Here is a 19,516-nt window from a genome sequence, read left to right as displayed (position 1 = left end):
TAGTTTTAAGTCTTTCTCCCAGAGTTCACTCCAAGAGTGCTGCAGTAGAACCTTTTGCAACATGCTGCTTAGCATATGTCTTTTCTCTTTCAGGGTAGCTCAGGTTTCAGGGCTTTCTGTCTCTGGTCCTGCCAGCTCCAGTGCAGACACAGCAAATATGCCAGCTCGTAATTCACCCCGGATTAACTCACCTTGGAAACCTCTACACCATCGTCGAAAAATGGATGCTGAGAGTGAAGGCTCCAATGAAGAGACAGACTCCTCTGAAAATTGAAGGTTGTGAGGGTGGGGACCATTCCCATCTTGGGCTTCTCCAGAAGCCACTGGAGGAACAGCACCTCCTCCCAGAGCATCTGCTCTAACAGTGGGTTCTGTCTGCATCAGCAGTGTGTGTTGCTGTGCTAATCCCCAGTGCTGGGTTCACCCATCTCTTCCCAGGAACAACTTGCCTTTTTCTCCAAATCCGTGCAGGAATAGTGCCTCTGCAGAAGCCACTTACAGCTACAGAGTTATGCTTCCCCCTGCTGGCAGGCAAGACAAGCCAGCAGCCGCCAGCTCTGCCACCGCTTGGAACCAGCCGGGTTTGCTCTCACCGGGGCTCTCCCTCCCAGTTCCGCAGTTCAGCAGGTGCTGAAGCCGCGGGAGTGCTAGTACAGGCCGCTTGCCAATGATCTGTTGTGTAGCTCTGCTCAGATTTGGCCCAGATAACAGAATGGTTAAATCGCCAGCAGCAGCTCTGCACTTGTGTTTCATTATTATTCCCAGTAAAGCTGCATCTGCATATGATCAAAGGTAAGGAAATTCCTGAAGTTCCTAGAAAAGGGACGCTTAGGTATTGCCATGCAACCTGTCTCTGCTTTGTGCTTTCTCCTCCATGCGTCCAAGACTTGCCAAAGCAAATACAGCAAATAAGCTAGATTGCAGTAAGTACTGCATGGTGCTGGCCTGGCTCCACTGCTGTACTAAGTGCCCTTCTGTGAGGTCTCCCCATCCCTCTAACAGCATATTATGGTCATTTGGAAAAGTGAATTTCAGATGATTTGGAGAAGAGGGATAGGGTTGTTAAATTCCTTGGCCACAGATCGTATGGCTTGCAAGCATACAGAGCACCTACTGGGGCTAGGTGGGCAGAAGCACTAAGGGAAAAGGAAGCAGTCATCAAATGAGATAAAACTGGGGTTTTTTGTAAATATTAGTATTGTTGGAGCAGCAGTGTAGCCCTTAAAACTACAAAAATAAGTAGCATCACATTGCATTAATGGCAACCAACTCAGCAGTTTAAACCTCCATAGACCCAAACGCTTTGTCTAGCCCAGCTCCTGCACCCCAGCTTGCACAGACTTGTTATTTTGGGGGGAACTTCTGTTTCTCATGCTTTGGGAGCCTCCTTGCTCCTCCTAGTCATAAAGTGCTACAGCACAGGCCACCAGGGCTGGTAACCCAAAGCTTGTAGCAAGGTGCCAGCAGGGTTATTTATTTATTGTAAGTTAAATTATTTATTCTCTGTGCATTCTCTCCCAGCTTGGTGAGTAGCTGTGACAGCCTGGCAATAAAGCACGCTGTGTCAGGCCTCTGCTGCGTCTTGGGTCTTCTGGGCTGCCCCAGCCCCTCCTCAGAGGGGCGGTATCAGGTGGGCAGGACCAGTGGAGGGCCCCAGCATCTTCAGGGCCCCAGGAACCCCTCCCCTCGGCCGGGGAAGGTGCCGGCCCAACCCCTGAGTGCCTGGACTGCCACCACACCCTGCAGCCAGAGGGCAGCCACACCACTGCTCCCTGCAGCCCCAGCCTGCCGTGGGTATTGTGACATTTGACACAACTGCGTCAGGAAGACCCAACCCTTACCCCCCTCATGTCCCACCAAAGTGAAACATCAGCACAGAGTAGCTGAGCAGCTGCCGCAGCCCCTCAGCTGGACGGGAGAGGTGAAACCCATGCCAGCCTCTTCCCAGTCACAGACAGAAGGCTCCAGAACAAACAGCCCCAGCCTCTCTTTTGCTAACAGTGTGTAACAAGCCCTTTCCCACCCTTCTTCTTACTACCTAGTCCTCAACATCATAGTCCAAGGAAGAGAAAAGCACTCTTGTTAAAACCAGGGACTAAACTAAACAGGATGAAACATCCTCACTGCTGCATCTTATGGTTAAGTCAGAGGCTCAGTACTTTGATCTGGGCAACAAAATAAACCAGGGATCCAGTGAATTTCTTTACTTCTTTACCTGGGCCTTTTTTGCTGATGATGTAGTTAGAAGCTAAAAAAATAATCTTTGATTTTTTTTTCCCCGCATTCATATATGTTGGTTTAGAAGACAGTAAAAAGGACTAGATCACAGCAAAAGGCAAACCCTGCAAATACAGAGGACTCCACAGCACCATGGATTGGGAGCAGTGATCAGAACAAAAAACAGTCATGTCATATGATGTTCAGAAAAATAGCATTCCCCTTTTCTCTGTTACTTGGTGAGCTAAGGTATGGGCCAAAGAAGGACGGGAGCACTGATGAGGGCAGCCCAGGAGTTCCTGTCATATCTTTTACAGGAATGAGGTTAACCCTGTAAGAAGGCCTGTCTCCACTGGCTAGTAGATAGCAGTGGGTATGAGGGCACATTGAATTTTAATAGAGTGGAATCCAGAGATATTAGAAAGCATCCTGGGCACAGCCATGTCCTGACCCCCTCCGCTTACCTTCTCCCCTCCCCACCCAACCCAGACAAATAAGACAATCCTGTAGAGTTTACTCCAGGCAAAGGTGGCATCAGTGCCTCTTGCAGGCTTCCCATTGCAGTCCCTGGGTCATCAATATGAACCATAACGATCCTAGGGAAGAAACAGAGACACCTCGCTACAACACCTTTGTGCAAAATCCAGAGACAAATAACAAGAAACTGGGGGGTTTGGTATTTTAATGCAGTGTGAGGTTATCTAGACAGGACACTGTACAAAGGCAGAAGGTAAAATGACCTTGACTTCTAGAATTCTGCCTAGAATTTGTGGGAGAAGGTGTATCTGACATGACAAGGTGTCCTGTGCAGCAGGAGGGTGAGGCTTGCCAAGTTCACTGGCCCCCTGCAATTGCTCAGCTATTGTACAGCAGTCAACAGCTACAAGAGACAGGTGTCTACCTGGGACTTCCCACATAATTTGAGAAGATAATAATAATTCCAATGGAAGCCAGGTTATGGTGAAAGTCCCTGAACGTGACAACAGCCTTTCTCAAGTTGCCATAATGTCAACTCACCTGAAGGGAGTTCATCACCCCATTGGCCAGGACAGCCATCTTGCCGGCAACTGATTTCACTCCTTGCTTGAATTGTGCAATGTCAGCTGCAGGCAGGACATTTCCAATAGACACACCACCTACAAGAATCAAGAGGAGTTAGCCCAGAGTCCCTCAGCTCCAGAAAGCACCCTCATCCCCTCCAGTTTAGGCCTTCCAAAGCTGCCCCCTTCCTCAACCCACTGAGTGCTAACAAACCTGAGTGCACATTGTCAGCCTCTCCAAATAGGTCTGCGGAGCTGATGGCACTGCTGCCTGAGAGCTGCTGCAGTCGGGATCTGGCTTCATACTGCAGGAGAAAACAAAACAAAGATGTTGTATAGGAAGGGAACAAAGTAGGACCTGAGCAAACAGGAGGAGGTAAAGCCAGAGCTGTACCAGTGTAAGCACTGTGGAATGCATCTACCTCAGCATCTGCCTCCCGCCCGAAAAACATATCTGAAGAGATAGCTTTAGCCCCAGCAAACTTCTGCCGAGCTTCATTGGATTCCACCATGGATGGCCTGTTCTCAATCTCCCGCCTACTGGTGGGTCTGAGGAAACAAGAGGAGAATCTCAGATTAAGCTCACCAACACAGTAAAGAATCAAGACTTCTGTCTCAGACCTCATCTAACCAAAGGAAAGCAAGTCATCCTTAAGTGTTAGTTGCATTGGGGCTCTCCTCTCCCCATCTCAGGCGGGTGTCTCAGCACTCAACGACCACAAAGGCTGTATAAACTTACAGACATGACAGGCAAATTAGTGTCCGAGGCCCTTTCACTCAAGGCCTTTTTTCTTGGGCTTGTCTGTGCCTGTGCAAGTTATTTTCTACAGCACGAGGCTCCTGCTACAGCAGCATCTGTGCCACAGCTCCCACACTTATCCTCTGTCCCCTACACAAGGGCACAAGGTACACTAGCAGTGGCAAGCACTTTACCTCTCTGAGACCGGCCGAATGCTGGAAACGGTCACCTCCGGTTCCTCCTCTTTGTCCATACCCCATGAAGAGTCCGTTTCCCATCGTGAGCCAAATGCATCTTCGAATGAGAAGGGACTGTACTTGTACCTAGGTATCAAAAATAGGTAATTTATGCCAGACATAAAATTCAGGAATAAGCAAAGACTACACTAAAGCTGTGTCTTACTTGGGGGGTCCGGATGTGAAGCTACCACCATCTTCAAACAAGTCCAGTTGGGAGCGGGAAGATTTTGCTACCAGCGGCGTCTCTTGTTCAATTACTTGCATCTCAGACATCACCGAGTGTGAAACAGAACTGCACAACAAACAGGCAGAGTCAGGGCTGATGGGTCTGACAGCATCCAGTCCCTACAACCAGTCTGCCTCAAAGCTGAATCTGGCCTTCACAGGCAGGGCAGGCAACATAAGTTTTGAGGAAGAATTGGGGGATGTCAGCCTCCTTCACCACTTATCTATGCTCCTTCAGAAGTCTTGACCTACCTTCTTAAAGGAAGGATCCTGCATGGGGACACCTGTCAAGCAGCAGGGCTCTAGTGCTAGACACTGACAGGCCACACATATCTGTGAATAAGCCCAAAGAGAACTAGAACCTTGGAACTGAGTCCCTATTCCTTCTGGGGCCCAAAGCCTTTTCAGAGAACAGCATATGAGCACTTTAACTCATCTCCTTATCTATTACAAGAGCAAACTACTGACTTCAAGAAACTTTTCCAGAGCAGGGTACTTCCAAGACACCTGTCTATACTATGCCATCTACAGGCAAGTACCTTCTGGATACCAATCCCATGCCCAGCCTCTCTGCTTGTTCACGTTTCTTCCCTTCGAGGTTCTGGAGTTTCTTCTCTTCCTTCTTCCGATCAAGCTGCAGTTCCTGATAAGCCAGTCGCATTGAGGTGACTCTAAGGGAAAGAGCCATGGTTGGTGCCAGCTCATTACCCTCCCTCGCAGCCCGTGTTGTAGAAGAACAAGTGATTAAGTAACCCCAACCACCCTTCAAAACAGCCACTTTTCACAGCAGCTCAGCCAAAAATCCTTGCACAAAAGCTATTGCTCGTTTTGCCATCTCCCTCTGCTGGGATTCAAGTCTTCTTTGGTGAACCACGATTTCCTTACTGTGAGCATCACAGTGTCTGTCTTCTCCCCACCCCTGCATCCAGAATGATCCATCCAGCTCAGCCTTTGCCATTTTCAGTTCCATCCAAAGGTGAACGGAAACACACAATACAGAAGTACCTGCTCCCTACGCTCTTCCAGGAATGCTAATTTGAATAAAATACAGCAGTATAACCTGTGCCCTGCTGCAAGGGCCATACTGGCATACAGCTACCGCTCTTCCTCTCATGCAGTATGTTCTCTAGTCACATTTGGTGGTCCTGGGGTGAACAGCATTAACCTCACACTACTTCTGCCTTAGGTATAGAAGGTACCCATCCCAAACAAGGCACTTACATGGACTCCTCGGCTTGTTTCCTGGACTCCACTGCCTGCTGCTCCCTCAGCTGTTCTGCCACCTGGGCTTGCCGCTCAATCTCACTGAAGCTCTGGCTGCTGACTTTCTGGGCTCCAAGACCTTTTTTTGCACCCAGCTTAAAAACAAGAACAAAATCCTGTGAATTCTTCATCCTAGATTGTTCATTGTAGAAGAAAACCTGAATCCTACTTCTTGCTGCACCAGTGAGGCTTTCAGTCTCCCTATCACCCAAGAGTTAATCCATCAGTGGCCAGCACTTAGACATCAACCACATATGCTTCAGACCACAACCAGTACTGATAATTTTTTTTGCAGTAATATACAGGCTGCTTAAGGTCTCCTTTCCCAAAGCAGATCTCTACAGCTTTGTTAAGCAGAAAGCAAGAATCAGGGAAAGGACAGCAGAAATGCAAGACATGCTTGACCTCCCCTCCATAAAAGAGCTCAGACATACCCCTTTCTTGGCAGCTCCCGGCTTCTTCTTTCCAATGAGGGAGGATTTAAGTTCTGCAAAAGGAGGGAAGCAGCAAATAAGCAGATGGGAATTAATTTAAGAGGCCAAAATTAGACAGCAACCCACATGAACATCCACCACAGTTCAGCTGCAGTAGTGTCCAGGGCACACCATGCATCTTCACATCAAAAGCCTGGGTGATTTCACCCAGGCAAGAAAGATGCACGTAGAAGCTCCACCAGTTGCAGGCTGGTAGCCTAAAAAAGCATGTCCATTTCTGGAGCAACTTATAATTGAATTAAGAACTGTGAATATTTCCTCTGAGTGTTATGCAGCAGGTATCAGGGTAGTTAGAGAAAGAGTAGGTTTATCTCATACACAAATTCAAGAAAATGCAGCTTCAGAGGCATGTGAAGGTCAGAGTCTCACCAATGCCTTAGGGACAAAGCAGCAAGAACTCTCAAGTTGTGTTTACATGAACATACAAAAACAAATGGACCTAAAGTGCAGCAAGCTGTAAAAGCAACAGGCTCCCCAACACCTTGCACTTGTCACTCTTGAGGGCATGCCACACTTGGAAAACCAGACAAGGGCCAGCCAAGCAGCAGATGTCTGGGGAAGTCTAAGAACAAAGCAGAGAGGGACTGCCCAAAGCATTTTCCAGCTTCCTAGAGGTAAGTCCAAAATCTTTTACTGCCCTTTTTGGGCTTTTATTTTGTGTGCGTGTGTGTGTGTGTCTTCTGACTTTCTACAGCCACATGACTTTTGTTAGCCCATAAATTATTCTTGATAAATTTTCTTTTATATTTTCTAGTCTTATTATAAGTCTTTTTAAAAAAGGGGATTGAAAACATTCACTCTATCTGAAACTGTTTTCCACTTGCTGTTCCTAACACTTGAATTGAGGTTGTTTGGGTTTATGTTTGGAGATTTTTATATTTCAGGAAACATTTAACAGAAATGTTAATACAGTCTCTTTACAGATACGACATATCTGGTTTAGATCTCAATACAACAATATAAGCTTTGTCTTGTTCTCTCTCTGTAAGCACAGGAAGCTAAAGTTAGGATTGAAGGCAGAATCTCAGGAGGGGCAAGCAGAGCTGTCACAAGCAGCCAGCGCAGGCCAGCTGTTAGCCAGTTACCTCCAGCAGGAGCGGCCCCTTGTGCTGACAGATACATGGACATGTCTGAGGAAGAGACGTAAAACATGGGGAATGAACAGACACTTGAGGACACAGGCTTTCCACCCAGAATGAACCCACTGTGGGCTAGGAGCACGCTCTCAGTAAGGGAAGAAGCTCCACCTAGATGTTCTGTGTGCAGTCAGGATAGTAATGGCAGGGGAGAATGAGATACAAATCCCTATTATTCTGAAAACTAAAAATTCATTTGCCTCCAAAGGTTCTGTGGGGAAACAAATAAAAAAAAAAACAGCCACGTGGCCCTGATCACCCAAGTCCTAGATATGCCAGTGGCAAGATTTGTCCAAAGCTCAAAACCAGGAAAACATGCTTTTGGGAAAGCAACAGCTTTGAACTCAATTATCCAAATGAGGAGGAAACCTCCAGAAAACTGTGACTTGGTTTTGGGCTTCAGGAACATCCTAAGTACTGGCTCAACAGGGAGATAAGCTTCTTTAGGCATTCTGGAAACTGGCTCATTGTTTCCAACTTCACTGAGCTTACTACTGAGCAGTGGGTATAAGAGCAAGACTGATCTGAGAGTGAAGAGTCTTACCTAGAGGAGCCTTAGGAGATGTGCTCAACAAGTCAATAGATGGACCTTGGCTGGGATCTGTGGGCACAAATCCAGAAGAGAACATTCAACAGATTGATTCTCAACCCTTTTCTTTCCAGTATGTTCACAGCTGCACTACATCTCTCCTAGCTACTCTCCACCCACATATAAATCCAGTTACAGCTTGAAATATGCAATTTTCCAAGCAAAACAACTTTATGTCTCCACAGAGCAAATTATTCCTTCTGCAGTGTTCTTAACACAGTACAAGAAAGCAAACGCTCTGCAGGGAAATATACAAAGCTGTTACAAATTACAGCTATGCCCCCGGGTTCTTGGTTTCCTTGTCCTTCACCCTAAAAATTTTTCTGTCTTATGTAATTTTCAGACCCAACAAATTCAAGGGTTAGAGAAGAATGTTTAGACAAATAATGTCTGAAGGCAGGGAACTGAGCCCAAACGGAGCAGTGTTTTTAGAAGCCTCCACTAATTTAACTAAACATCATAAGAGTGTGCAGAACTTCCACTCCTTCAGGTCTGAACCAAACGACAAGTTCAGCTCTTCCAACAGTGGTACAGAATTGTATTCTCCTGGAAATGAAGGCAGGTTCTTGGAAAAATTATTCAGTAAAGAACTCACTTGAAACTTCACTGCCTTCTGGTGACTTTGCTGCTTTTTCCATCTCTGGAGAAGACTGTGCAGGATTCTGGCTAGCATCTGCTACATCCCAGGTACTGGAAGACTGCAAGGAGATACTCATTCTAGTTACTTCCAGAAAATGAATGAACCAAACAATCCTGAATTTACTACAGGTTTAGTGACTTGTACTCAATTTTAGGCCAAAGGAAACTTATTCCAAACTTCAGACTATGCCTTCCTTGAACATAACATATGGACAAGTCCACATTCCCTTAGCAGGGACAAAAATGAAAACAACAAAAAGGAAGCTAAGCTGAATGTAAGGCCAGGAGGAGTGACAGAATCATTTGACAAGCTGGCTAATGTGAGGATTTCCCAGGTGAAAGGAAACAAGTTTAAATCTGGGAGAAAGTGTGAATGAGTTTTTCTGGAAAAAATTCAGCTCCACTTCCACTGTCTCTATTTGCCATACAGCCAATTCTGGCATTAACTGAGAAAGTTTGCCTGGCATGGTGCAGTTGCCCAAATCCAGTTTACCAGGGTCTACGCACTGAAAAGTTTCTTCTAAACCAGAAGTTCAAAGTAATAGCTTTGCTAGTCCTTGCTTTAACTGTACAAAGAAACTAAGCATTAACACAGCACACAGAGCATCTTCCAGGGCATAGGTGGTAGCTTTGAGTTCTTGAAACTAAAGATGGTCTCAAAAACAAAGGACATGGATATTACAGGGATTGTTCAGATTTGTGACTATGTCCCAGGCAGATGACTGAATCTGACTTCCTCCACATTACTACTGATTAATTATACAATTTAGAGTCTTCCAAGCTAAGTGGGACCACTCCTGGCTGAACAGCTGGCTATTGGAGAGCTATTAAGGCTGCCTGGTTTAGCCAGCTCTTCTCACCTGTGTGTGCTCCATGAAGAAATCAGCATCACTCTTCTCAGGGGAGTGCCCAGGGGCTCCACTCAGTCCATCTATAAGCAACTAAAGAGAGGAGAGGGTAACAAGAAGGTATCCTCCAAGAGTCAGCATCCAGCACTACCCATGTAGCACTCCAGAGCTCTCAGACCTACCTCAGTGCCGTACTTGGCCATGGCAGCACTTGCCAGCTGCCGGATCTTCTCCCTGTACATCTGGGCAGCTCGACTGTTGTATTTAGCATTGGCATCTGTGGTCGTACAGCCATGCTGGCGGAAGAAAGCAGTCTGAAAAGAGAGGAATATTCAGTCTCCTGACTGCTAGATCATACTCAAGCAAGCACTAGACAAACTCAACAGAAAAAGAAAACTTCCCAGAGACAGAGAATGAAAATCTGAGAACACAGCATAAACTAACCATTCATTGATCAGCTTTCTACCAGAAATCTCACTCCAGGGGCATATGAAAATCATCCTCCTTCTCTACAGAGAGATGATTCTGAGTCACAAAGCTGAGCATGAGCTTTCAAACCGATCAGTGTTGTTAACTTCTGTTATTTAAGAAGGCTATGCATCTCATTTAAATGAGGTGCAAAAAAATGAGACATCTGAAAACAATGCATGCAAAGGTCACAGTCTGATGTCCAAGCACACTTGACAAATTCCCCCCTTCATTACACATTTCAGGTCAGACTAGTACCAAGAAAGCCACACAAAGGAAAAAAAAACTCAAGAAACAGAGGATGTGGATTAGCAAGAGGGAAAGCAAGCAAAATGCCTACAGAGGCTCCTCACCGCGTTGGCATTACTGCCCACTTGCATACACCTCAGCTGGAACCAGTTCCAGTTAGAATCCAACTCTGTGGACCTGTGTGAGAACCAATTATTTCTATTAATAAAGACCAGGCAAACCAAATGCAAAACTGTGCTCTGGCCTAAAATGGTGAGATAGCTCACTACTATTCCAAAGTGCAGGAGGCAAAAGTGGAAAGAACATCTCAGGAATTTCTTTGCTCCTTCAAAAAATTAATTTCAACTTTTAAAGTGAGGAAAAAGATCAGCTTTTATCCAAATTTTGAGGATCTCTCCCTTGTACTGCTTGTTTAGAGGGCAGAGCTTGAGCTAGGAAAGCACAGCCAAGAACTTTCGTTCTACATGTGATCTCGCCACAACATGAGATTCATATTCAGCCCGTCCCTCAGGTTAGGCCAAAACACGTGACAAAGCAACCGAGACTACGTCCAAGTAAAGCTAAGGGACACAGAGTGTCTCATACCACTTACTCAACTTCTCTCCTAACAAGTAAAGGTCACAGTTCTCTTAACTTAAAACGCTAATTTTTGCAAGTACTGAAAACAAGAAGTAGGCTGAAAAGCCAACACCATCTTCCCCATTAGACTGATACCAAAAAGATTAAACAATATTCCTCCTTTTGCCTTACTCAGCATAACGAAAAATTATGTACACCACTCTGCTGCCTTACTGGCGAGATTCAAGCACCACACTCGCGTCTCTCTTCCTAAAATGCCAGTCCAAATAGCGTTTCTGCAAGGGTAGCGAAAGCAACATGTCGACGTTCCACTTGAGGTGCTTTGGAAACTCCATTTTGGAAGTGCTGAGTGACCCAGAACCTCCCGCACGCAAGCCCCGTAACCCCCGAGGAGATGGCTCGGCGATAAGGCTTCCCTCCCGATCCCGGCGTGCCCCCACCCGGGGCGGGGTGGCTGCTCCAGGCGAGCCGGCGGCAGCGCTCCCCACGCACCTGATGAAGCTGAGGTGTACGCCCAGGGACCTGTGGACGCCGGAGCAGTCGATGCACAGGAAGACCCCGTAGGTGATACTGGCCCAGCTCGGGTTCTTGGCGCCGCAGTCGAAGCACGACTAAAGCGAAGACAGAGGGACAGCCAGGTTGAAGCGACGGCTCTGCCGCTCCGCCACCCCCTGCCACAGCTCGGCGGCCCCGGCCGCTCTGCCCAGGCGCTCCCCAAGGGCCCCTGCCCGGCCGCCCCAACAGCCGCCGCAGCGCGGCCCGGAGCCCACCGGGGCCCAGTCGGAGCGCAGACCGCGGCCGCAGAGCAACAGCCGGCACAGACAGTCCGGCAGATCCCGGCCACTCCCCGCTACCTTGTTGGCCGGCGCTGCCCGAAGACGCTTGAAGAGGGTCTGAATCTCCGTCTTGCTCGGCTCTGCCGCCATGATCTCTCCTTCCCAGACACCCCCGCGGCGACGGCAGCCGGCCGGGCCCAATCGGTGCCGCGGCCGCGGTAGAGCCGTGCTGGGCCGGCCCTCCCCTGCGCGTCCGTGGGTGTGAAGGGCGAGAGGAGAGCGAGGTCCCTCCTTCCCTCCGCTCCCGGGGTGTGGGGCAGCGCCAGCTCCGGGTCCCCCCGACCGCTGCGCCAGCTGCCGGCTGCACGCCTCGTGGGGATCATGGCATCGCTGTGCGCACATATTGGGCTTTGTACGCCCCTAGAGCCCCGTGAGCTCGGAGCGCTTTCGGCAGTCCCAGCGCTGCCGGAGAGCCCTGCTGGCTGTGCCCCAGGACTGTGCTTTTGGGGCCCGGACCGAGACAGGGGTGCTTTAGAATAGCAACGGGGCCTGCCTGCCGTGGGTCATCTCAGAGCAGCGTCTGCAGCATCACCTGCTCCGGCAGCCAGCCTCAGGACACCGGGCACAAACTAACGGGGATTTGGAAATGATTTACAGAACCACAGAATGTCCTGAGTTGGAAGGCACCCACATAGATCACCGAGTCCAACTCCTGGCCCTGCACAGGATATCCCTAAGAGTCATGCCATGTGCCTGAGAACATTGTAATAACACTTCTTGAGCTCTGCCAAGCTTGTGCTGTGACCACTTCCCTGGGCAGCCTGTTCCAGTGTCCAAACACCCAAACACTTTTCTCATATCAAACCTAAATCTCCACTGACAACTCTAGGCCTGATAGTGGTCATTAAAGAGAAGAGATCAGTACCTGCCCCTACACTTCCCCTTGTGAGGATATTGAAAACCATGATGAGGGATGAGGTCCCTTCAATTTCCTCCAGGCTGAAAGACCAAGTGACTTCATCCACACCTGGTATGGCTTCCCCTTCAGGCTCTTCTCCATCTTCATAGCCCTGATTTAATCAGGGGAGACTTCTCGAGAAGCTCTTACTTGGCTATGCAGTAATCAAGGAATCATGAGCCAGTAATCAAGGTAGGGAAGTTGTTACTTCAGAGCAGAAATTATGTCAGGCCCTTAATACTGCTGTGTTACCTGCCTAGAAACAGTAGGGTATTGGCTAGAAAGTCATTCAGTTATAATGTAAGAAAAATAGAAGAAATATGGTTGTGCTGTGAGCTAGAAGTGCATATAGTCCACTTCATGTTTTAGCAAAAAAAGAAAAAAAAAGAAAAAAAGTGCAGAGCAATGAGAGGTTCAGGAGGATGAGAACAACAACAAAAGTTAATCAGTAACATGGTACTACAGAGATGGAATGCATTGGGATTTCTTTACCTCTGAAAAGAGGTTGCTCTGCAGCACCATCTTGTCACTAAAAGAAACTCTTAAATGTACTAATATCTGGACAAGACAACTTTTAGTTTAAATTTAAAGGCTTTCTTCACTCATTTCCACAGACGTTAAGGTAGACAATAGAATTCCTGGCAATGGGAACCTAGGACCCATGATCTTAGGAAGGTACATAAAGTATTGGGACATAGAGATGCAATCAGGAGCAACAGAGTTTTTAAGGGGAAAAAAAAGCCCTGCAGAAAACCCCTTGCAGGTTTAGCAGGGTCTTGTGTTCTGGGAATCAGCAAAGCTCCAACTGTATGGTCACAGTGAGACCTGATATGGTAGGCACATGAAGTAAGATGAGAGGCTTGTGGCTGACACATCTGATTGAAGCTGCTCTGAGATGAGTTTCTGAGCTGGATAGTGAAGCCTGATCTAGCCTGACAGAGCTCATTCTTGGCAGCAGTCTTCAGTACTCCCTGGTTTCTGTTGCTTTTATTTTGCTACCTTAATGGTGCCTGTATGCCATTTCTGGGATTACACACACATGTGCTGGGGAAGCAATGCAGGTAAAAGTAACTGATAGCATTTTCCTCACAGCTATTTTTAAATAAGTTGAGTTCCCCGATGCCATTCATGGTGCAGCTGTCCTGGCAGTCATACCAGGAGAGCTGATGTAAGGGCTGGCTGCGCACCAGGACAAGGAGAACTGTGAGGGGCTGTTCCTGAGGCCAGCAGCCAGGGCCCATTCCCACAGTACCTGACCACAGAGAGCTGGGCAGGCCTGGCATAGCCTGGATTTCACCAAGAATTGAGATAGCTGGCCAAGCTCATGGTGATGAGGTAGCTTGCAGTCAAACTGGGTCAGGATCAGGCCCAGTGATTGCCAGGTGTGTCTGTGGTGATAAGGCAAGGCAAGCCTGAGGTCAGGCTGATGAACCAGCCTACAGGTTAAGATCACCAAAGCACAGCCAGAGACTGTCATGCTCTAACGTAGCTCAGACAGGGCCTGGGAACTCTGGGCTGAGCTTAAATGCAAACACACCCTCCCCAAACCCCATGCGCAGGGGCTTTGGGCAGAGCTGCAGGGGAGGCTGCTTGGGACAGTGAAGGTCTGTCAGTGCATTCAGGGCCCTGACCGGTGAAGCTATGCAAGGGCAGGAGAGGGAGTCTCTGGTGCCAGGTTGTGTAAGCTGCAGCTTGTGTAGAGGAGGAAGTTCACATGAGAGAGTGCATTGGGAGTGTTTGTGTTCATGTTGGCTGGAGCTGCCTCAACCTGAGTTGCTTGCTCCTGCCCTGTCATCATCAGTTATGTGGTGCTGCTCCCCTCCTCTGCTTGTTTCTTTCTTGTGTTTGGGAATGGGATGGGCATCAGTCAGCAGGCGATGAGCAATTGTATTGTGCATCACTTGTTTTTCTTGGGTTTAATTCCTTTTTTCCTGTTATTATTATATTTTACTTTATTTTATTTAATAAACTCTTCTTATCTCCACCCACCAATTTTATCTTTTTCCAATTCTCACCATCCCAGTGGGTGGTGTGGGGTGGGTGGAATGAGCTGCGTGATGCTTGGATGCAGGGTTAAATCATGACAGAGAGAAAGGGCACATGCTCAGGAGGAGCCAAGCAGCCTCAGAGAGCAGTAGGTCAGTGTCACACTTTGTCTCTGCTGGTCTGTGCCAGGAGACCTGGGGAGATACAGTGCCAGCTCCTCTCCTCCATGGAGGAAGCGCAGTTTCTGTTCACTGCATTGTGCCCTCAGAATGCTTGCTACAGCAGGGTTGCTTCAGCTTCTCTACCTCAGCAGGGTCTCTTGCAGGCCTTCAAACCCATGCTGGTTGCTCCAGATCCTGGCAAGGCTGCTGATCCTGTCCATCAGTTTTGCATAAAAGCAGCAGGGAGAGCATGCTGCTGGTCTGAGAAATAATCAGTTTTTTGTTGCCTTTGTCAGTACAGGAAAGACCTCCTGCTGCTGACTGTTCCCTGTGAATGAGTGCTGTCACTGCACTGTTCTTGCTATTTCCTGCATCTGTTTTTTTTGCATCTGATGTGCTTTAGTGCTGAATTTCTGAGCTCCAAGCTGGCAGCCTGTTCTTTGGCTCTCAGCTTCCCTATCCATCTACATCCCAACTGACATCTACCTCTTTCCTCCTGACTGCTGTGACACCAGACCCTGATGTAGCCTTCTAATCAGAGATCCCCTTCTGTTATCCACCTCTGCCAATAAAAGATAGTTCCCAGCATTATCCAAGGCAGCAAAAGAAAGCAAAGGATGATGACCAGGCATGATCTTGGGAGTCTGCCATACCACCAGGGACACATTTTCATACAGAAGTCTGGTAATCTGAGGGCATGAGGTTACTGTGAAAGAGCTGGAGAGATTCAGGAGGGAAGTGCTGTGACAGGGATAAAACATGCCCTGAACTTTCAGGCCTGACCCAAAGGTAAGAAGTGCTTCTCTGTGAGTCTGTCCAAAAGCAGGGTGGTAGAGGGAAAAAGGGACCCTGCTCTTTTCTCACTGCCCAGCAAAGAACATGGATGATAGAACTGTGCAGGAGAGACATGAGGTGGCTGAGTCCTCCTCTCCTATTCAGACCCATTGGCCTCTCACACTTTTGTTGAATGAGAAGTTTTGGGAAAGGAGCTGGCAAATTCAGTAAACAACTACCCAAAAAATAACAGGGAGATGTAGTTTCCTGTAGTTCACAATGTTGGGTGGTGGAGTACTGGAAATCTACAATGATGCTTTGGGCAAAGAAGCCATTCCCTACACATATATTTTTTTCAATTTTTATTCAATTTTTTTTCCTCCTCTTTTACTAAGCAGTTCACAGACACTAACTAATCCATGTGATTTCCCTTGGGGATAGCCAGTAACTCTGGGAGAAATCTCTGCTCAGTGTTTCAGGGCAGCCTGGCTATTTTCAGTAGTGGAAGGAGCAAACACAGCCACAAATGGAAGAGAGGAAAATTGAGTAGAAAGCATTCTCCTCACTACAACAAGGGACAGGTTCTCAGCAGGTATGCTCCTTCCCAGCTGAAAGGGACAATGTGTAAGAGGATGCTCCTAATTATCTGTGGTTTCAGGGATCATATGGAAAACTTTTCCTTGGGTTAGGTTAGGTTTCTGTCAAGTCAGCTGAGTGCCTTGCCATGTATTCACTTGGATTGATGCAAGGGAAGCAGCTGGCTGAGGGTTGTGGCTGACCAGGCTGCCAGTGTGCTGGACTGGGTGTAATTAGTAGCTGCCTCCCTAGGAAAAAGTATAGCACCAAGGCAGGCAGTCATGTCAGTCACTGGCTCCATGCAATGCTACTAGCAAGATCTAGGATAAGGAGCTAATACAGTATGTGTACAGTGAATAAAGTTCACAACTTACACAATTTTACTGCAGTCTTGCAAATGTTGAGGTTTGGAGAAAAGCCAGCAAAGGTTGAAGGAACACATAATTTAAGGAACACAACAGATGGGTAATAGTGAGAAGTGTAGTTATGGATGGCTTGCTGTGATTTGGGGTTGTGTTGCAGCCAAAAGGCTGGTCCTGCTGCACGTGCTGTCCCTTGCACCCACTCTGGGAAGTGGCAGCTGTGGGTCGAGTTGTGTACCGAGCCCTGCTCAAACAGTGATTGTCATTGCACTGCTGAGCTCTCTTGGGCTTGTGCAAGCACTGAATAAGTAAGGCAAGGGCTAGGAAGTCTTGAAAGGGAGAAGAGGACTGTCCTTTTCTGCTGTGCCAGACAGCCTTGCTGGGCTGCCAGAAAAGCTGCTGCAGTTTGATGGAAAGGGTGATGGGAGTGTAGGGCCAGGGCAGCAGTGTGCTGCTCCTGAGTAGTTGTTAAGTGAATGTCTGTGTGTATATACATGAGTATCTTCAGGCTTTTGTTACTCCATTTCCAATATTACAATTAAATGTTGATTTGCAAATGTTTGGTAATATTACCTCTGGCCTGGCAGGTGCTTTGGACCTGGGAAGCTTTAGATATGCCCCAAAGTAGGGGTATGCTAGCTGATGTGGCCTGGGGTTTCCTGGATCTGAGGACTAGTTTTAGATCTTGCTGTGGTGGTCTGTTTGGAGATGTTACAGGTGTCCCTGCTGGAAGCAGGATGTTTGGCAGGGGACAATCACTCAAGTGATGGAAGACACACACATCACACCACATGGAAGCAAGGTGAAAAACTGAGAAATGAGTAGACCCTGAGCTCTCTTCTTTCAAGGGCAGTTGACAGCACAGACACTAACTTGCCTGAGGTCAGAACCAGCAGGGCTGTCCACCCGTCAGACATGACTCTTCCAAATTTTCCAGTAGGTGTGTAATCTCTCTTCCCTGCAGATCAGCCCACTCAGGAATTTTCTAAATAAACTGAATCCCTTTAGTACAGGGACTAGCTGCCTGCAGCCCCTACAAGCATTGGGAGTGTGCCTTAGGCACAAGACTGACCCATGAAAGAAAGGCAAGCAGAGTTGACCAGAAGACAAGGTAATAAGCAAGGCAAAATGAGAAAGCTCTTTTGAAAACAAAGGATTTTCAGAGTGGAATCACCACTGTCTAACAGGTCACTAGGACTGAAGGATTTGGGTGCAGGGGGAGTAGGTAGCAGTACTTCAGCTCCATAGGTGGCTGCAAGGTGTAGAGGGGATGCAGAGCCACTGGCGAAACAAACATCCATAGAATTATGGACGCAGCATTCCTTAGGAACTGTCTGGAACTGTCTGTGGTGAAGCCCTGAAGAGAATCTGATAGAAAGGGCTACCTACTGTGGTTACAGCTGGGGGCAGTGACTGTTTCAGTGTCAGCCTTCTGCTGGAAGCAGGAACAATAGATTCAGGAAGGAGGTAAAGTCAAAGGGGGAGAGTGGAGGACCTGGAAGAAGACTTCCAGCTCCTTGGACAGAAGGGAAATGCAGGAAGGAAGGGACCACAGGATGTGTAATTAGTACCCAGTGAAAGTGCTGAAGCTGAAGAGGAGAGCTTATGGATCCCCACACTAAGGGGGAAGAAGTGTTGAGCACCACTACACTGCATGTTGAGCTGTCTCAAGCTGCAGCTGTAATTGCCTTAAGCTGAGACACTGACAAACCAGAAACCTCTGCAAGGGTTCAGGGTTACTGAATGATGGAAAGCAGGACATGGCCACAAAATAGATGTGCTGGAAGCAGCTGAGGTGATTTGGCCTGAAATTTAGTTTGGAAAAGTTCACTGGAGCCATGTTGCTTAGTCAAGGTGTTCTAAAGATAACTAACCAGTTTCTTCCAGTTACAGAACCTACTTCACCCCCCCTTCCCCTCCCTTTCAGCAAGGATTTGTTCATCATCTCATATTAATCCTCTTTGATCTGCTAAGAACCTAGGTAGCTTGGTAAAGTCTCACTCCCTTGCAGCTCTGAGTTTTTCAGCTCCTTGTAGCCTGGACCTGGGCAGGGCTTTATCACATGGTTACAAGTTTTTTTGTTTGGGTTTTTTTTGTTTGTTTGTTTGTTTTTTGGTTTTGTTTTTAGTTTTTTGTTTTGTTTTGGTTTTTTTGCTTTTGTTTGTTTAGTTGGTTTTGTTTGTTTGTTTGTTTGTTTTGTTTTGGTGCAAGGTCCCTTTGAAGACACTTTGCCTTGTATCATGCCATCTCAGTATTCTTGTTTATTTTGCACAACCTTTGCTGCCAGCCTGCAGTGGGTATTTTCCAACCACATTTCCATGGGTGAGGATGGAGTTTGTGGCACTGGCTTGTCGCACGTTCAGCCCCATGATCTGTCAGCAGCTGGTCTCAGTGCAGTTACCCTAGAAATGGTCACCTATGGGTCTGAGTGGAGTGTTCAAGCCCATTTAAACTGCAACACCAGCTTCCTTGGCAAGCAGAAGGGATTTCAGCATAATGCCAGCAGCTCACAAATGCAGCCAAGGCAGCTCCAGTTCACGCAGAGCCTGCACTGCAGTGGGGGGAGCCTGCAGGAGACAACAGAGCTGGGCTGCACAGCCTCACAGCTGTGGCCTTGGGCTGGACCTGCAAACAGAGCAGAGCAGAGGCAGTGCAGGACATTTTAACAGCACTGACGGGTCTCTGTGCAGGATTGCCACATACTTGCACCTGCCTCGGTGCTTAGTGCCAAGCAAAACAGCCACAAGGACACAGGGGATGGGAAGTGGGATGGAAAGTAAACTAAAGCAGAAATGGCCCCAAGCTCCAGGCAGGGCTGTGGGAGTGCCACCCAGAGCTGGAGGCTAACCACAACTCAGCTGCCATCCCACTGCACAGCTGGCCTGTGGGCTCTGTGACCCAGATTTTGCCTACAGGGCAAAACCTTTACTGGGTTAGGCGAGCTCAGCTGCCACTTTGGGGAAATGGGTGTGATCTGTCATAGATAATCTTTAACTTCCTCTTCCTACAAGATTCATCAACAGGAAATTCAATTTTGCATGATAGTTCCAAAACTCTTTTCCAGGAAGATGCCAGAACCAAATGAATTATATGCTAACCACAGGTGTATGTGCTTTCCATAAGGAATGGCTTTATTAAAAAATAAAATATGACTAGATAATTATTCACTGTGTTGCCCATCAGGCACAGAGGTGCATT

The 19,516-nt window shown here is 47.7% G+C and overlaps 2 protein-coding genes across 2 annotated transcripts in view; one reads left to right on the top strand and one right to left on the bottom strand.

Annotated features, from left to right (window-relative positions):
• The window catches only part of CSTPP1 (centriolar satellite-associated tubulin polyglutamylase complex regulator 1), a 79,220-nt gene extending 77,642 nt beyond the window's left edge, over positions 1 to 1,578 (top strand). The window contains exon 9 of the mRNA XM_054275259.1: positions 94 to 1,578. Coding sequence (XP_054131234.1) covers positions 94 to 274 — 181 coding nt within the window. The 3' untranslated portion in view covers positions 275 to 1,578. The remainder of the gene's footprint in view (positions 1 to 93) is intronic.
• Positions 1,579 to 2,699: 1,121 nt separating this feature from the next.
• Positions 2,700 to 11,672, bottom strand: ARFGAP2 (ADP ribosylation factor GTPase activating protein 2). Its single transcript, XM_054275258.1, has 16 exons — positions 11,580 to 11,672; positions 11,218 to 11,336; positions 10,251 to 10,323; positions 9,612 to 9,743; positions 9,442 to 9,522; positions 8,538 to 8,640; positions 7,898 to 7,954; positions 6,158 to 6,210; positions 5,682 to 5,818; positions 5,000 to 5,131; positions 4,399 to 4,527; positions 4,191 to 4,319; positions 3,680 to 3,806; positions 3,472 to 3,562; positions 3,235 to 3,353; positions 2,700 to 2,813 (listed from the first exon to the last, which is right to left on the bottom strand). The coding sequence occupies exons 1-16, from the start codon at positions 11,649 to 11,651 to the stop codon at positions 2,793 to 2,795; spliced, it is 1,575 nt and encodes a 524-aa protein (XP_054131233.1). The 5' UTR covers positions 11,652 to 11,672; the 3' UTR covers positions 2,700 to 2,792.
• Positions 11,673 to 19,516: the final 7,844 nt, after the last annotated feature.

The sequence above is a fragment of the Melozone crissalis genome, unplaced genomic scaffold (genome assembly GCF_028551555.1).
Source record: "Melozone crissalis strain CALT ecotype California unplaced genomic scaffold, PUWL_Pcris_2 ptg000018l_1, whole genome shotgun sequence".
NCBI lineage: Eukaryota > Metazoa > Chordata > Aves > Passeriformes > Passerellidae > Melozone > Melozone crissalis.
The sequence above is the reverse complement of the archived record's forward strand: the minus strand, read 5'-3'. Positions and strand labels throughout refer to the sequence as shown.

Bases quoted from the DNA above. Each gene is read 5' to 3' on its own strand.
- ARFGAP2 (XM_054275258.1), bottom strand. From the start codon at position 11,651: ATGGCGGCAGAGCCGAGCAAGACGGAGATTCAGACCCTCTTCAAGCGT. The intron at 11,337-11,579 runs GTAGCGGGGAGT...TCTTCGCTTTAG, and splicing joins GGGCAGCGCCGGCCAACAAG to TCGTGCTTCGACTGCGGCGC. The intron at 3,807-4,190 runs GTAAAGTGCTTG...TTGTTTCCTCAG, and splicing joins ATTCGGCCGGTCTCAGAGAG to ACCCACCAGTAGGCGGGAGA.